Genomic DNA, 15563 nt, shown 5'->3' with positions numbered 1-15563 from the left:
AATCCACAGGGATGTTCCTGTTAGTTGGAGGTGATGTGTGCAGCACCCCAACAGGTGATGGAACAGCTCCAGAGAGGAAGAGATGAACGTGGGGTGACACTTACCAGAAGGACCATCCATAGTCCCAGGAGTGTGGTCGCCAGTCCTCTGGCCCAAGGCTGACTGTCACTTGGAAAACTTGAGTGTACATCATGTGGGCCACCATCCCCAAGAGACCTGGGAAGCAGGGATCAGAACAGGAATTTTTGTGCCAACGTGTTTTTTTAGTCATTCTTGAGGGAGCTACTGCTGGAAGTGCTTTGAGAGCTCCAAAAAAGTCTTTGTTGTACGTTTATGCCTCCTGTTCTACTGTGGAGGAGGGAGCTGCATGGGCAGAGGAAAGATGTGACTGAGAGCTCATTATTTTACATCATTCTGAATGCTCAATTAAGAGAGGAGTTGAAGAATCGTTGAAGAAAATGTTGCACAAGGAGCATCCCCACCAACCCAGCTGCTGCAAACCAGGGGTGTGCCACCCACAGAGATCTCCCAGCCCGTCACAGACAGGTGAGAGGAGGAGGAGGGAGGCTCCTGCAGGCAGTGAAGGCTCAGAGTGCTCATGCCACACAACTCTGTCCCAGCAGTTGCTAAGATTGATGAATTTCAACACTCATAAAACGCTTGGAAGCTGCGCCAGGAAGTGAAGTGAGCTCGGTTCTCCTGATGATGTGTGGGGACAGGACCCCACTGGGATACTTTTGGTGGGGCAGGGCTGGTGATGCTTTTGTGACACTGTTAGAACTCACTGAGGGAACTGCAGCTGGGTGAGGATCAGACTTGCAGTCCCTGTGAAGTTAAAGAACAAGGCTGCAGTAAATCTCAGGGTGGCCTGAGTGGCTCTGCCTTTAGCTGGCCACTGTGGTCCTGCAGTTTAAACAGAAAAAAACCACCTGAACTTTTATTTAAACATTCCTTTCAGGAAAACCAAACCCCACTTTTCAAGCAGTGGTGGTCAGGAGCAGCTCTGAGGCTTGGTGGATTTTCTAGCTACAGTAATTTGGGATGTTCCTGCCATGGCCTCTGGGCGGTGCAGGGTGATGATCCCCAACGGGCTCGGGAAAGTGTGGGCTCAGGCTAAGGAGGTGGGGCTGGACCACTCTATCCCAAATAGTTCTTGGACCCACAGATGTGCAAAAGCCTCTTGTGCTGCAGTGGCAGCTCAAGGCACTCAGAAATACCAATATTCTGCCATGGTGGGTGCAGTGAGGTCTGTGTCTGACACTTTGACCATTCATTCACTGTTCCCTCTGACCATTAATTTTTTCCATGGTTGTCCTTCCCATACATGGAAGATCCTGATTTCCCTCCCCCATCCACACCCAACTTTGGGCTCTTCTTTCCTTCTAACTGGCAGTACCTAAACCACTCCATTACTCTTCCCAGACCTGTGGATGATTCAGGGCAGTTCTGGGGGAGGGAAGCAGGGGAATGTTTGTGTTGTGGGCATGTTGAGCAGGACCTTCAGAAGACAAATGTCAGCTTTGATACAAACAAGTGCAGAGGCTGGGGGAAGAGTTGTGTTCCAGGGAGCTTACAGGGGTGATTTGCTCAGCTGCCTCGTGTTGGAGTGACACACTGCAAAGATAGGAGGTGGAAAGAGCAATTCACTCCAGGAGAAATGAGATTTGGGCAGGGTGGGTGGCCTAATGGGAGCACAGCAAAGTGCTGCACACCTTGCTTTTTTCCTGCTTGTATCTAATTTCCAGAATGCACCTGCAGCTTGCTGAACTTTTAAAATCAGTGGATTTTTTTTTTCAGCTGACAGTTGTGCCTTGATCTTAAGTCTGGAGTTTGCTGTTTCTACACGTCCTGTCAGTAATTTTTCAACCCTAATAAAATATTACAGCCTGCCCTGGGAGCTGTCACAGTCACTGAGAGGCAGCAGGAGGTTTGACACAGGCAGGACGAGCCTCAGCAGGGCTGAGCTGCTGGGCTCTGTCACGCAAACCTTGCTCAGGGTTCGAGCCACCCTCAGCCCTGGGGCTGTGTGGGAGGCTGAGGTGACACTCACTGATCCAGGTGAGGAGGAGGTCACCAGCAAACACTGGAAATATTCTTTGTTTTATCTCACTAATGCCAGGGCGGGATGGGGCTGGATCTGCACCTGGCAGGGCTATTGGTGCTGTTATGCCACATTCAAACTAAAGCAGAATAATGCAAATATTTTGTTGTGCTGCTTCATTCACTTTTGGTTTGGTCTATTTTAGCTGTGCCTTGCCAAGTTCTCCGTGGGGAAACCCTCTGGTCCTTTTTGCTGTACATTTAATGAGCTGAAATGAGCTGCCTGTACCACAAACCAACAAAAGCTCCATGCCCAGGATCATCTTTTCCTCCAGCTGGTTGCTTGAGGCTGGGCAGGGAGGGCACAATGCCCATGGCCATCCAGGCTCCAGGGCAAGAGGGGTTTGCAGGTGGAAAATCCTGGTGATGTGGAGTGGTGGGCAGTGCAGAAACACTGATCATTCCTAGCTGGCTGGAGATCCTGGACCAGAGCTGCTTGGAGGTGTCAGTAAAGGGAGAAATTAAGGAGTTTGGAAAGCTGGAGATGAAGGAAATTTGGAAAAGGCAATGTATTTTAAAGCATTTTCCCATGTTTTTTACTAGAAACGCTATTTGTGGAATATATCACATTAATGAAAATGTTTTATTATAAATACTATGTGAGAAACATATGTAAGTTTTTTGGTTTGTGTAAGGTTAAGAGGGATGCCAAAATTGTGATGTTGTGGGGTATTTTTAGTGGCTCATAGAAACAACAATAAGTGACCACACTGTTGGGATATTTTTTCCTAAACTTTAGATGTTGAGCTATGAGAATGTGGAGATCTCATTGCACTTTTATGAGGGAACTCAAGCATGAATTTAATGAGGAGTGTTATGCTCCAATGGAAAGTCCTCTTCATTACCTAATTTCTATTAAGCTATGTCATTATAAATATGCTAAGCTTAAATAAATATAGTTTTCTTCTTTCCTCTAATATTCCTGCCATTGAAAATAACAACTAGCAGTGTACTGGGGTTTGGGGTTTTATCCTTGTTTCAATTCCTCTATCATTTTTCCCTGTAAAATTTTGAAGTTTATATTTGGACTATCTTGGCAATGTACTTAGAAAGAGGGAAGGCCAAAATAAAAATAGAAAGTTGTGTAGGAACGAAAACTTCATCATTCCTACAAAACTTTAAAACTGCAGTTAATGCTGAAGGGAGAGAGGAACAGCATGGAAGTAATTGATTGAATGCTGAAGAAATCCACATAGTTTGATTTTGAAAATGGAACTGATTTTTTGTTTTTAAGTTTCAAATTATATCCAAAGCTGAAAAATATGCTTTGGCAGTTCTTATCAAATGTTTTTGTCACTCAACTCTACTTCTGACCTTGCCTTTCAGTTATTGTTTCACCATTTGCAGCTGTCCCTGAAGATACAGGGTCCTTCCCAGAATGTACTCTGCCTGTTGTAATGTCTTCCAGCCTGAAATGCAGCAGGATAAAATGCACTTCTATTGCAGAAATTCTTTCTGCTAGAGAGGTCCATGCAGGAGTGCTCACATGGGCACTCTTGCTGCTTGTATAAATCCTGGAAAGTGGGGGTTTTAGCCAGAAAAAGGCTTCACAGAAGTCAAGGGGCGCTTAACCACATGGCTGGAGTTATTTTAGAGAAGTCAGTTCCTCAAGTTCATATGGTGAGGGGCCCCAAGTACAGACTGAGCACTAAACCAGCCCAAAAGAGCTGTTCTGAGAGATGCACATGTCCCAGCCCACTCCTGGGGCTGCTCCTCAGTGCCATTATTAGAACCCTTTTCATTCTCAATTTTGTTAATTAACAAGATGAGCTCCTTCCTTTGGTTTTCCAGCCTTCACCTACTTTCAGGATTAACAGAGAAAAAAGACTTTTCAGCTTTACATGTTCTTAATTTTCCTCTGGAAAATGAGTGTGATGATGCTGCAAATGGAGCTGAGGCTGGAGCTGTGGTAATGGCTGTGCAGGCTGGGGAAGGATAATTACTGCATTGCTGCTGTGAAATCAGGAATGAGGATATTCACTTCTCCCTGGCAAGAGGAGAATTTATCATGCAGTCTTTGTGCCAAAGAAACAAAAAATTACAGTGAAAAATTGCGATGGCTAAACGGGGTAAGAGAGTCGTGGAGCCTCTGGTTTTTTATTCTCCCAAAGTTGTGAAATTTTGCTTTGTGGTGGTAAAAAGGGGAAGGGGAGGTTCATACCTGAAAGCACAGTGAAGACAGCAGCAAAGGCATTTAACTTGAGCCCATCTATGACACTGCTTGAATGAAAGAGCTCGAGGCACATGAGGCTGAACCCGACGACCAACAGCATGATGTACAACACCTCGGACACCACTGAGAGCCACAGCACACCTGGGGGCAAAGAGCAGCAACTGTCAGCACTTGGGGAGTACTTGCAAGAGGTTAAAGTTGGCAAAAATTAATTAGGAAATCAGGAGTGTCTAGGAGTAACTGGAATTAGGAATTTTTTTTTAAAAGTTGGTTGGTTTTTGAGGTAACCAATTGTAATTAGTTTTTTTTTTCTTTTTTATGTTTATCACTTCCACTGTATATTGGGAAAAGATTATTTACTGAAAAAGTCATTAAGTACAGTCTGGCCAGGGGAGTGGCAGAGCCACCATCCCTGGAAGTGTTCAGAAAACATCTAAAGGTGGCATTTCCCAATGTGCTTTGGGGGCATGAGGGCATTTGGTAAAAGGTTGACCTTGGTAATCTTGGTGGTCTTTTCCAGCCTTAATGATTCTGTGATTCCCAGAGTTTAAACTCAGCAAACCATGGCCCAAACTGAGAAAAACCAGAAAAAGCAGTGAATGAAGATGTGAAGAGTGGCAGGGTGGTAAAGACACTGCAGAAAGAACAAGCTGTTGCTTGTTCTTGTTCAGCTTGGCTACAGAACCTCTGTGGGGACGTGTGAGAACCTCTTGGCTCCTCTGAGCCCAGGCACAGCTCACAGAATTAATTTCCCCACCTGTTCCACAGTTTAGATGAGCACAATCCACATGCAGGGAGGTGATGGCACAGGGTACCTGATTGCCTGTGTGCTGCTGGGAGCTGGACAGCCTTGGATGCCTCTTTTCCACAAAGAAAGTAAATTCAGTCCATGTCTTAAAATTCTTGCCACAGCCTAGTGCTGGGGGCTGTTGTTAGAAACAGCCCTGCAGGATGGCTGGTCTCACATGGGGGGTTCTCACAGGGTTTGTGCCACAGGACTGGCCCAGAAACTGCCACAATTACAGCAGGGTGGGCACAGATGTTTAAAGCATGCTCAGCTGAGGAGCTGCAGATGCAAAAATGCTTGGCTGGAATTTCCTCAGCCCCTGGGTGCAGCCCTGAGGGTCAGGGCCCTGCTGGAGCTCGGCAGGACTCAGGGCAGGGGCTCTGGGAGTGCCCAGCAGGGACTCCTGCACCACCAGGAGATGCCACCTCTGGGAATTCCAGCAGCACAAAACCTCCAGCAGGATCTGCTGAGTCTTTGAAAGTCACCAAGCCATGGGGTAAATTGGAGACGATGGGAACAGATGATAAGATTGAGTCCCTGCCCAATTTCCAATTGCTGTTTCAGCATGAGAATCTGCTCGAATTCTCCAGTACATTTGCTAACCTGATTGCTAGAGAATTCACCTGGAAACAATGAGCAGTGATGGAAAATTTCAGCCTAAGCAGTTGAAACATGGAAAGTTAAGCATCTGCAGACAATGGCTTATATTAGAAAATGTTAGCTGTAACCATAGAGACTGCTACAGGCTTCACTTATATTAATACTTTCTCTCCTCACTGCCAGAGCACATGTGTGATAAAGCCCACAGTCCAGCTTATCAAACCAGATATGCAGTCTCACTTTTATCAAATATTTGAGTGGCCTCTTGGTGGCCAGGCTGATCCCAGCTCATATTTTGTCTGGGAATTCATCTTTCTAATTACATCTAATTAATATGTGCTATTCGTTGTTGCCACTGTAGCTGACCTTCTGAGTTCTTAAACCACACTACAGAGATAGCAATAAATAAAGCTTTTAATTGCTCACAGTGGCTGTGTGTGCAATATTGCATCTATCAACAGCAAACAGCTGCTTATCTCACTCCTCTTAGTCAATTTGGTATCAGGCAACTCTTCCAAAAAGGAATGCAAGTGAGAGAGAGCAGAAACAGCAGGGTTTAGGAGGGATTTTGCCTCATTTTCTCAAACCAGCAATGTCCATGATGAGAAAATGATGGAATGATTTGGGTTTGGAAGAATTAGCTGATGCAAACCTGACCCACAGACTGAGGCAGCAGAGAGCCCTAACTAATGAGCTGTAATTCATTCAGCCCACACATGAAATATTAATGTACAACACACCTGCCCAGGTGATTACTGCCCTGAGCCAAGCCTTGTGAACCCCCCTGGTGCTCTGTGCACACCAGGGCAGTGCTGAAACACTGTCTGCAGCTCACCACTGAGGTGTGGCTCCAGCTCTGCTTCCCTGGGCTCAAAGAGCTGCAGTCCATGGGTGATGTGAGGCTGCTGTGCTCAGGTGTAGGCCCAATTCTCTTGGATGTTTTTATCAATGACCTGGACACTCTTAAGGAATTTTGCTTCTGGTGATCCTAAATCAGGAGGAGACCCTGAGTCCCTTGAGAATGGAAAGTCCTTAGAGAGAGATCTTGGTAGATTTGAGTGTGTCACCAACCAGATGACACCTAACAAGGACAAATGCTGGGTTCTGCTCCTGGGCCAGGGTAATCCTGGAGGTACCTACAGAGGGGGGAACAAGGAGCTGGAGTGCAGCCCTGCAGGAGGGGTCTGGGGGTTTGGCTGATGGTTTTGGGGGTTTCGTTGATGGTTTGGGGGGTTTGGTTGATGGTTTTAGGGGTTTGATTGATGGTTTTGGGGGTTTTGTTGATGGTTTTGGGGGTTTGGTTGATGGTTTTAGGGGTTTGGTTGATGGCTCTGGGGGTTCAGGTGATGTACTCAGCTCCATATATGCACACCCTACCTGCTGCCCGCCTCTGGCCCAGGGCCTGAAGCTGGTGCTGCAGGCACCAGTGCAGTGATTTTGGAAGGAGCAGGGGTTTGGGGACGTGCACGTCCCTGTGGGAGCACCTGGGTTTGTGTGTCCATTGCAAGGGGACACTCTCAGAGGGACAGGAGGGCTCTGGGAGCTGAGCCTGGAGGGCCTGGGGCCAGCTGGTGTCCTTTATTCTCCTAAGGAAGGAGAAAGGAGCAGCAGGGAGGAACACCTGGCTGTGTGGCTGGTGTCTCAGGGAGTGCTTTGCCTTCCCTTCCAAAGGGCTGGGATAAGAGTGGCTTTGCCAGCAGGATAACCTTTCAAGGAAATGATGAAAAGCTCAATCAGACGTGAGTTTTGCTCTCCTGTAAATCCTTTTTCTGATGAGACACAAAGGCTGGGTGAGTTTGCTGTGGGAGGCATATTCAATTACTGCTTTTTTGGGGCCCTGTTCATATCTACCAAGGAACTCTCTTGTCATATTCCATGGTGTTACTGAATACTTGCTCTGAGCCTTTGTTTAGTGCATCTAATGTGGGGAAAGGCAAGTCCCACATGCAGTGTTTGCATAGTTCTATGTCCTGTCCTGCTTCTCTGATTTTGAATTTCATCTGAAATAATAACACCCAGAAAATCCATCCTGTGTATGAATTTTGGATTTTCCTGTGGCTACCTGAAGCAGAACAGTTGCTTCAGGTTATTAATTCAGGAGACAGAGTCTTTCTGTTCTGTGCTGATGGTGAAGTGATCTCCCACTGCTCCTCTCTCAACATGAGATTCATGAGGCAGTCACTTGGCACCACTTCCACTCACAACCTCTTACAGCCTCCTTCCTGCAAAGCAGAGAGCTCCTTCTCTTGAGGGGACCTCAGTCATTCCAGGTGACAGGGAAGAAGATCTCCAGGGTATTTTTCTCTTTTCCAATCTTCTCTGCTGTCATCTTTTCTGTCTGCTTACTCCCCTCCAGCCTGTGTCCTCTGCCCCAGGGATCTGTCTGGCCTAACTCAGCTTCTATGAAAAATCTCTCCTTCAGAAGAATCAGGACTTGGTTCACTCAGAGAGTTCCACCTGGATGGCCTGTACCTGAGGATCTGCACTCTCATCAATCACCAGACTCCTCTCATATTTTGGTCTCCATCCTGTTTATGCATGTTTGTCCAACAAACCCACTCTGCCTGTGCAGAGAGGGGGCTGGGGAGGAGCTCAGCTGGGATGTGCCTCTGTAGCAAGGACATTCCAATGTGAGACCTCCCAGGAAAGGAGATTCTTGGACTTTAAAGCAAAAGCAAACCCGGAGAGGTTTCAGTGGCACTCCCACACACACGAGGGTGGGGATGTGTGAGCAGCCCACCCAGCTTGCAAGCACCAGGGCACCATGTGTTCAGCCCATCTTTCCAGGATTCCCTGGAATAATGCAGAGGATGACAGCTGTCAAGTCCTCCTCATGCCTGCTGGGCTTTTTTTAGGTGAGAAAATCGTGCTGGGTTTGCATGTTCCCTTCTGTGCTGGCCAGGAGCTGGCAGGGACCTGTCTCGCTGTCCTGTCACTCTCTGGGGAACATCAACTTCTTGTCCTGTGTCTGGGCCCATCCTGGTGTCCTGTGTCTGTGCCCATCCTGGTGTCTGACAAGCTGCAGGAGGGTGGGCACTGTGATCTGGATGACACACTGTCCTAACACACCCTCTCCTGTCATTTTTGTCCCTGGTGCTTCTCCCCCAGCCAGTGTGTCACCCCTCAGCAGTGCTGCTGACAATGACAGAGCCACTTCTGGGCACTGGGGGACACTTTGGACCTTTGCTCCCACCCACAGATAGGCTGTATGTCCCAGGTGGGATTGCTCTGATTGCTCACAGATTGTGAGGCTTTTCCTGGAGGAAAATGGGGTCACCAGCTTCAGGACAACCTCCCTGTGAAGCAAAATCCCTGAAAGTGCAGGAGCTGGGCTCAGCTTCTCACCCAGAGTTTGAGGTTGAAAATCTGGGACTCACCAAAAGATTTCACATAAATCAACCTATATCATAGGGCTCCTGCATCAGAAGGAATCATATCACATTCATATCATCTGATCTCATGGCAGGAAGAAGATCAGTGCAGTAGCTGGGACATGAAAGAACTTTGTGTCTCTGAGCTTTGTTATTTCCTAAGCAGTGTGTGAGACTGTCTGGTCCATGGAGCTCGTGGTGGGAAGCACCAGTGTCACCTCCTCAAGGGCTCAGGCCCTGCAGCAGCATTGTTACAAGGAAACTAATTTCCCAGCACTCTCCAGTGAAGTGAACAAACTCTTCATTATGGCTGGGAGGGGAACTGTTACCCATAAGATCCCTGGGGTTTTAGGCACTCAGGCACTCCATGAGCCATCTGGCAGGATCAGTCCCTTGCCTCTCTGTCTGGCAGCACAGAGCAGCAGCGTTTTGAAAGAAGATCCACAGGTCTGGGTGCATCTCTGCAAGGTGCTGATCAACTTGAGTGCATCTGCCTGCACTGAGATGTTAGAAAAGGGATATTGCAGACAGTCCTGAAGGGATGAAACAAATGCAACATTTCTTCTGATGGTGAGAGAAAGAATCTTCACCTCAGCCTGCAGTGAGTCTCACAAAGTTCTTCCCAGAACCTGAAACCATTTCAGGTCAGCTCTGGCCATTGAGGAAGGAGTGGACACCTCTCACCATGGAGTGAGGGAGCTCCAGGGCTGAGCTTCCTGTAGAACAGGGATTCTGATAAAAGCCATGGGAATTCTGCTCAGAAGAACTCGAGGCATTCAGTGAGTTCCTGATGAAGGAACCCAAAGAACAGCACTGTTAATGACTTCCAGGAGGTTTGAGCTGAGTTTGACTGCTTGATGTCCAAAGTTCATTCCTTGCTCAAATCCATTGCCATTTCCAGACAAAACCAGGAACAGTTCACTCCATCTTCTCCATGAGAGAGCTCTGGTTGAGCTGAGCCATGTCAAGCCTGACACGTTCTGTGCTCCTTCCCCACAAAATCCCAAGATGATTCTCATGTTGCATTATTAAAACCATGCTCAGGCTTGTTAGCAGTTTGGATTGAAACACCAAGAACTTGGATGACATCTGAATGGGATTAGGTGCAGGTTGACAAAGAAACATTTCCTGCTGTTTCTGGAGTGCCAGAGTTCCATAATTTCAATTCCTGATGAGTTTTTGAGATTAATGAGGCCAACAAACCAGTTCTGGAGAGTTTAAATCAAATCTATACCTCCTACCACCTACAGTCACATGCAGCCATGGAGTTTGATGCATACTTGTCAAATCAGAAAAGTTGGGTTTTGGTGCCAGCTCACTATGCCAACAGGATCTGATGGCAGATTTTGAGGTCCTATCTCCAGATGAAATAATGAAATCTTCTTCTGGATGCTCCTTCAGGCTGGCCAGGCCATGCAAATGACTGTCAAAGATCCAGTGTTGGTGCATGTTCTCAGGGAAACACTGAAGAGGTGGCCAACACAGGAATTGCTGGGAGAGTTCAAAGCATTTTGAATCCATAAACATGAGCTGTTTGCTCTTAAAGGATTTCTTCAGGGAAAGTCATATTGCTATTCCTGAAGGATGTTGCTGAGTCATGTTAACCATGCTTTACCCAGAAAGGCAGGGATTGTGTGCCTGGAAATGTCTGTCATGCATTTTGGAGAGTGGCTTGGAAATTATCCAGCATAAAGAAGCCCATAAATGAATGTATTGCCTGTGTGACACTGCCTGCTGAAAGGCCAGCCTTCCTGAGCAGTGCCCAAGAAGAAATGGTCTGGAATCTGTATTGATTTCTGAGGGCCCTTTCAGACAGAAAATTGGCTTCCTAATTGGGGCAGGCTCACATTCAGAATGCCTCAGTGGGAATTCATCCTCCTTAGGAACTCCCACTGCCTCAGCCTGTGCTCCCAGTGGATCTGTGGCTGCTGCATCCCAGCCCTTCCCAGAGCAGAGCTGCCCTCCTGGGGTCAGGGGCTGCCCAAAGCAGCCTCAGCTGAGCTGTCACACTCTGCCATGCTGTCCCTGAGCCAGTGACCAGGCTGGACAATGCTGCAGGCAGCCAGAGAGCTCTGGGTGAGCTTTGGAGCTCCTCATAACTCAGTGTCACACGTCTGCCCTGAGAGCCAGGCTCTGTCTGAGCTGTGGTGAGACCACACCAGCTCCAGCCCCTCCTCTGCCAGTTCAGCCCTGAGCTGTCTGAGAGAGTCTGATGAGCAAGTAGGAGCTTTGGGGGGTTTTTTGCATCACAGTTCATCATATGACAAAACCCCTTCTGTCTGCTCAAAGCAGCGGAACTGAGCCATGTGTGCTCCCAAATAACCACTGAGATCCTTGTGCCTGACTGAGGAGACACCAGGAGTGTGGCACTTGAAGGACAAGCCAGTGCTGCATTGTTGAGCAGCTGAGGAGACACCAGTGTCAAGGCAATGCTGTCCTGGAGAGTGTGGAACCTTCTCACCTCCCCACTGGCAGCTGCTGCCTGGGGGAGAACGTGCTCCTCTCACCCCGTGCTTCACAGCCATTGTCCCCAACATCCCTGAAGTGCCACAAAACACTGGGAAACCACAAGAGGCTGGGAGAAGTCACCTAGACAGGTGTCACCCCATGTGGGAGGAGAAGAGCCATGTCTGAGGGCCAGCCCTGGTTCTGGGGGGTGTGAACTTGCACCCTGCAAGTGTCATCTCTTCCTTGTGCAAAAGCATTTCATTCTTCTCTTGGTCAGCCAGGGACATGGGGAATTGTTACCCTTCTCATGTTAGCAGCAACAAAAAGTTCTGCTCATGTGTCTCCTAGTCTGTCTTTGCTGTCCTTGTGTTTCTTGACTCATTGCTCTGCTTTTTCAGACTTAGTGACTTTGTTGGAACTGACACCCTGATCTCACTTAAATCTCTCTTCTTCAAGAGGGAAGAGAGAAAAAATAAGGCAAATGGGCACACACTCAGAAATGCTGTGCACATTGTTTGGAAGAGCAGTAAGGCCAGCTCCATGTAAATCTCATTCTCTCTTCCAATGCCATTTGGGTGGGTTTAGTCATCTGCTCTCCCCTGCTACTCCAATACTGGGAATTCCAAGCCAGAAATGCTGGAGTGATCAATAGAAAATGGTGAGAAGAATGAACCCTGAGCATGTTGTTGTGGCTGGCAGCGGGCTGAGCGCTGCTGGTTAATGCGTCACGGCAGAGCCGACCATCTGCCCGTGCTCTTGTGCTGCAGAGGCACACACAGAGCCACCAGAGACACTGCAGCCTCCTGACCCTAAATGCCACCTGAGCTACCTAAACCTGCCTGCTCCAATCAACTGAATGGGGCAGCAAGGGCAGAGAAAGGGCTGGCACCCAGACAAGGGACTGCGCCTTGCAGAACGTGGGAAACCAGAGGAGGAATACCTGACACTGCTGAGGGGAGGGAGGAAAAGCTCTGTTAAGCTGTGTTTTGGTTTTGTTTAGCTTTACCTCTTGGTTAGTTTCTTTACTTTGGAAGGTGAGGTGGAGCTGTGACTCATAAAATTATTCTCTTCTATGTGATGATGGCTTTGGATGGCTCTGGCATGGAGCAGATTGAATCTGTGTGTGATACTGAGCAGACTGTGGGATATCTTTGTAGCCATAATCTCTTTTTCCTGGTGTGGTAGTAATATAATGAGTAGAGCAAGAGAGTGGAAAAAATGATGAAAAATACTCTAAAAGGGAATTATCCCATGTGCCTCACTAAATATATTTGGGCTCAGTGTTTCCCTTTGAAGAGCACCAGTGCAGAGCCTGTGATGTACTTCTACCCTCAGCACTGGGCTGAGAAATGAATGATGTTCAGACCAGTGTTCTCCACATCTTTGGCATCCCCAGTGTGAAAAACAAGACTGTTTCCTCTTTCAGTAATTAGGAATTTAGCTTGAATTCTGCTGGTAAGAATGGTTTCATCTTTGTATGTCTAATTGCCCTTTAAAACTAACTTCAGTGATTCATAACAGATGTGTAAGAAAACACAGATAAAATAAAAGTAACACATTTTTTCCTGCACACTTAATCATAGCTCTCCTGTGACAAGTGCACAGGTATTAGTGTGTGTGGGTAAGGATTTACCCCATTGCAGATATATGAACAATAATGCAATAGGAAGTATTCAAGAAGAATATAGAGTCTGTTTTGGAAAGTGTACAGTTCTTTTGGGAGACTCAGTTACATTTCTTTTTACTGATGCAGGTCTCTAAGTGCTCCTCTTAGAAAATTGATCCTCTTTTTTTCTTCTTAGGAACATCTACCCAGTACATAAAAAAGGAGGTTTGTTTTTTAACTTGGCTGTTACAAGTCTCGTTTGTCTCTTTTCTAGCCTCAAATCTGCTCTGTGTTGTCCTTCTCATCCAAACAAGTATTTCCCTATTTTTGACCATAAATGCCACTCTTCTCTCTATGTCTTTAAATTTTATTGTCAGTGCTTTGAGCTGGGGCTGGCAGGGGAGGGATGAGAGGTGCTCACAGGGTGGGTGGGTACATCATGAGTACTTGTGGTGGCATGGTGACTTCTTGTTTTGTTCTTTGGTTCCTACGATGATCCTAATATTTCTTTTTCATCTTAATCTCTGCAGAGCAGTGAATTAATGTTTTCATAGAAGTGTCTGTCATCGCCCAAGAGCTCTATCCTGAGGGGAAAAGCTAATTCAGAACCCATCACTATATATGTAAAGGTAGGATGACTCCTCATCTTCCCCACTTGGCATTTATCAACACTGATCATCATCTGCCATTTGCTCTCAGTCACTCACTTTGTGCATGCTTCAGAGGCCAGAATCCAGTGGTTTTCAGGCTTTCAAGCTTCAGTTGTCCTTTTAGCTGAACATTTTAATCTATTTTAAGTAGCTCTTGCTTTTCTTGGGTTTCTTTCTTCACAAATTCTAAAACCACTTTTATTGCTTCTGAAGGATGCTGAATCTGCCATACAAGCCATACAAGGGATCTCCTACTAACATTTTCAATCAAGTGTAGGGTTAAGTCAAGAGTAACAAGCTTCCCACTAATTTCTCCATGCTCACATCCAAATTTTGTCTTTACATCATGGATAACATTTCTTGGTCTGTGCATGGTGTTTTAGTCAGCTCCTGCTGTTTTGTTTTCTGTCCTTACACCTTCTCTGCTATCAGTCTTAACCCTGCTGTCTCTGAAGCTGTCCCAAGGGGTGATCACTAACATAATTCTGCATTTTTTATCTGAACATGGAATCCATCCACAGAGATTGTGTTGCTCATTAATGACATTACCTTGTTATTCTGATTCAGCTTTAGTACATGACATCTGCTTTGTCTTTCAGTGTAATCAGCAACAAGACATTATTGTCCCTCTAATTATCTTTCTCCCATCAAATTTCTGCTACACCTATTATGTCAGGATCCATTAAAATCAGGCATCTAGTTTTTCTGTTCTCATTAATTGCTGCTGGAGTGCTGGTTTAGGAGCATGTACAGAACTGGCTTAGCTTTCTCTTTTTTCTGTGCTGTGTTTAGGTGAGACTTGATTTGTTTACTTGCTGTTTGCCATGTGCTACTTCAGCTCTGCCAGCCACTTTTTAGGCAATGCAGAATTGTTATTGCTTCATCTCTCCAGGATGCACCACCACAGGCTGTGTAGAGGACGTGCAGGAGGCACCTCCTACCTCTGCCTGAGGACAGTCTCTCATTTAAAAAGCCTCCCTGTAAGATTTTGGACTGTTCAATGTTCACTAGCCATGAGCATTTTCCTTCTGCAGGCTTTTGCCTTGCCTCAGCCTCTGTGGTCTCTGAAAAGCCTGGTTTATTTTGTGAGTTTGAGTTTATCAGCAGGTAGGATGCAGTGCAATGCAGGCAGCTGCTGGTGGCCTGCTGCCTTGCCATTCCTTGTGGAATTGTTCCACAAAACCAGGTACCACAGAGCCCTGGAGTAACCTGGCCAGGCTGCAGCACACCTGTGAGGAGCCTGCCCTGGGAATCCTGCCCTGTGTTTGTGTGGCCATCTCAAAGCTCTGAGCCAGGACTGACATTTGAGCCTGTTGCTGCAGCACTTCCCCACAAGGGAAGGGCCCCCCATCTCCAGCTCTGGGCACTCCAGGTGCTTGCTAAGTCCCAGCCTCCACCAGCACCATCCCAGAAACTGCTGGGGGCACCACATTTCCTGCAAAGCCCTGCTCTTCTCCAGCAAAATGGTTCCAGCACAAGTGCTGCTTCCAGCTGGTTTCTCTTGCCCAAGCAGTTGGGCTGGGCTCACCCTCTGGCTGAGAGCTGGCAGTGATGCATGCACAGAAGGATGCAGGAGCTGCAATCCCACACAGCAGGGGGAGAAACACCTGTGGGTCTGGCCAGCTGTGATGTTATGGTCACTGAAACCTTTAATCTGATCATTTCTGGGACCTTTTGCTCTCCATTGTGGTGTCATGGTTCCCCTTCTTCACAACTTTTAAAACCACAACTTTTAAAACCACTTTCCCCAGAATTTCTGGTCTTGGTTTCCTCCTTTTGAATGTATCCTCTGTGGCCTCTTGGGATTTTTCTTGGACACAGATTTGAG

General features: G+C 47.0%; 1 protein-coding gene across 4 annotated transcripts in view; it reads right to left on the bottom strand.

The window, feature by feature from the left end:
- The window catches only part of GSG1L (GSG1 like), a 57782-nt gene that overhangs the window by 19642 nt on the left and 22577 nt on the right, over positions 1 to 15563 (bottom strand). For all 4 annotated transcript variants that reach the window (XM_077186780.1, XM_054643560.2, XM_077186779.1 and 1 more), the window contains exons 3-4: positions 4262 to 4414; positions 105 to 216 (exon numbers count right to left, since the gene is read on the bottom strand). In XM_077186780.1, coding sequence (XP_077042895.1) covers positions 105 to 216; positions 4262 to 4414 — 265 coding nt within the window. The remainder of the gene's footprint in view (positions 1 to 104; positions 217 to 4261; positions 4415 to 15563) is intronic.

Source organism: Agelaius phoeniceus, chromosome 16, assembly GCF_051311805.1.
Source record: "Agelaius phoeniceus isolate bAgePho1 chromosome 16, bAgePho1.hap1, whole genome shotgun sequence".
NCBI classification, from domain to species: domain Eukaryota; kingdom Metazoa; phylum Chordata; class Aves; order Passeriformes; family Icteridae; genus Agelaius; species Agelaius phoeniceus.
Note: the sequence above shows the minus strand (reverse complement) of the source record. Positions and strands in the feature narration are given on the sequence as shown.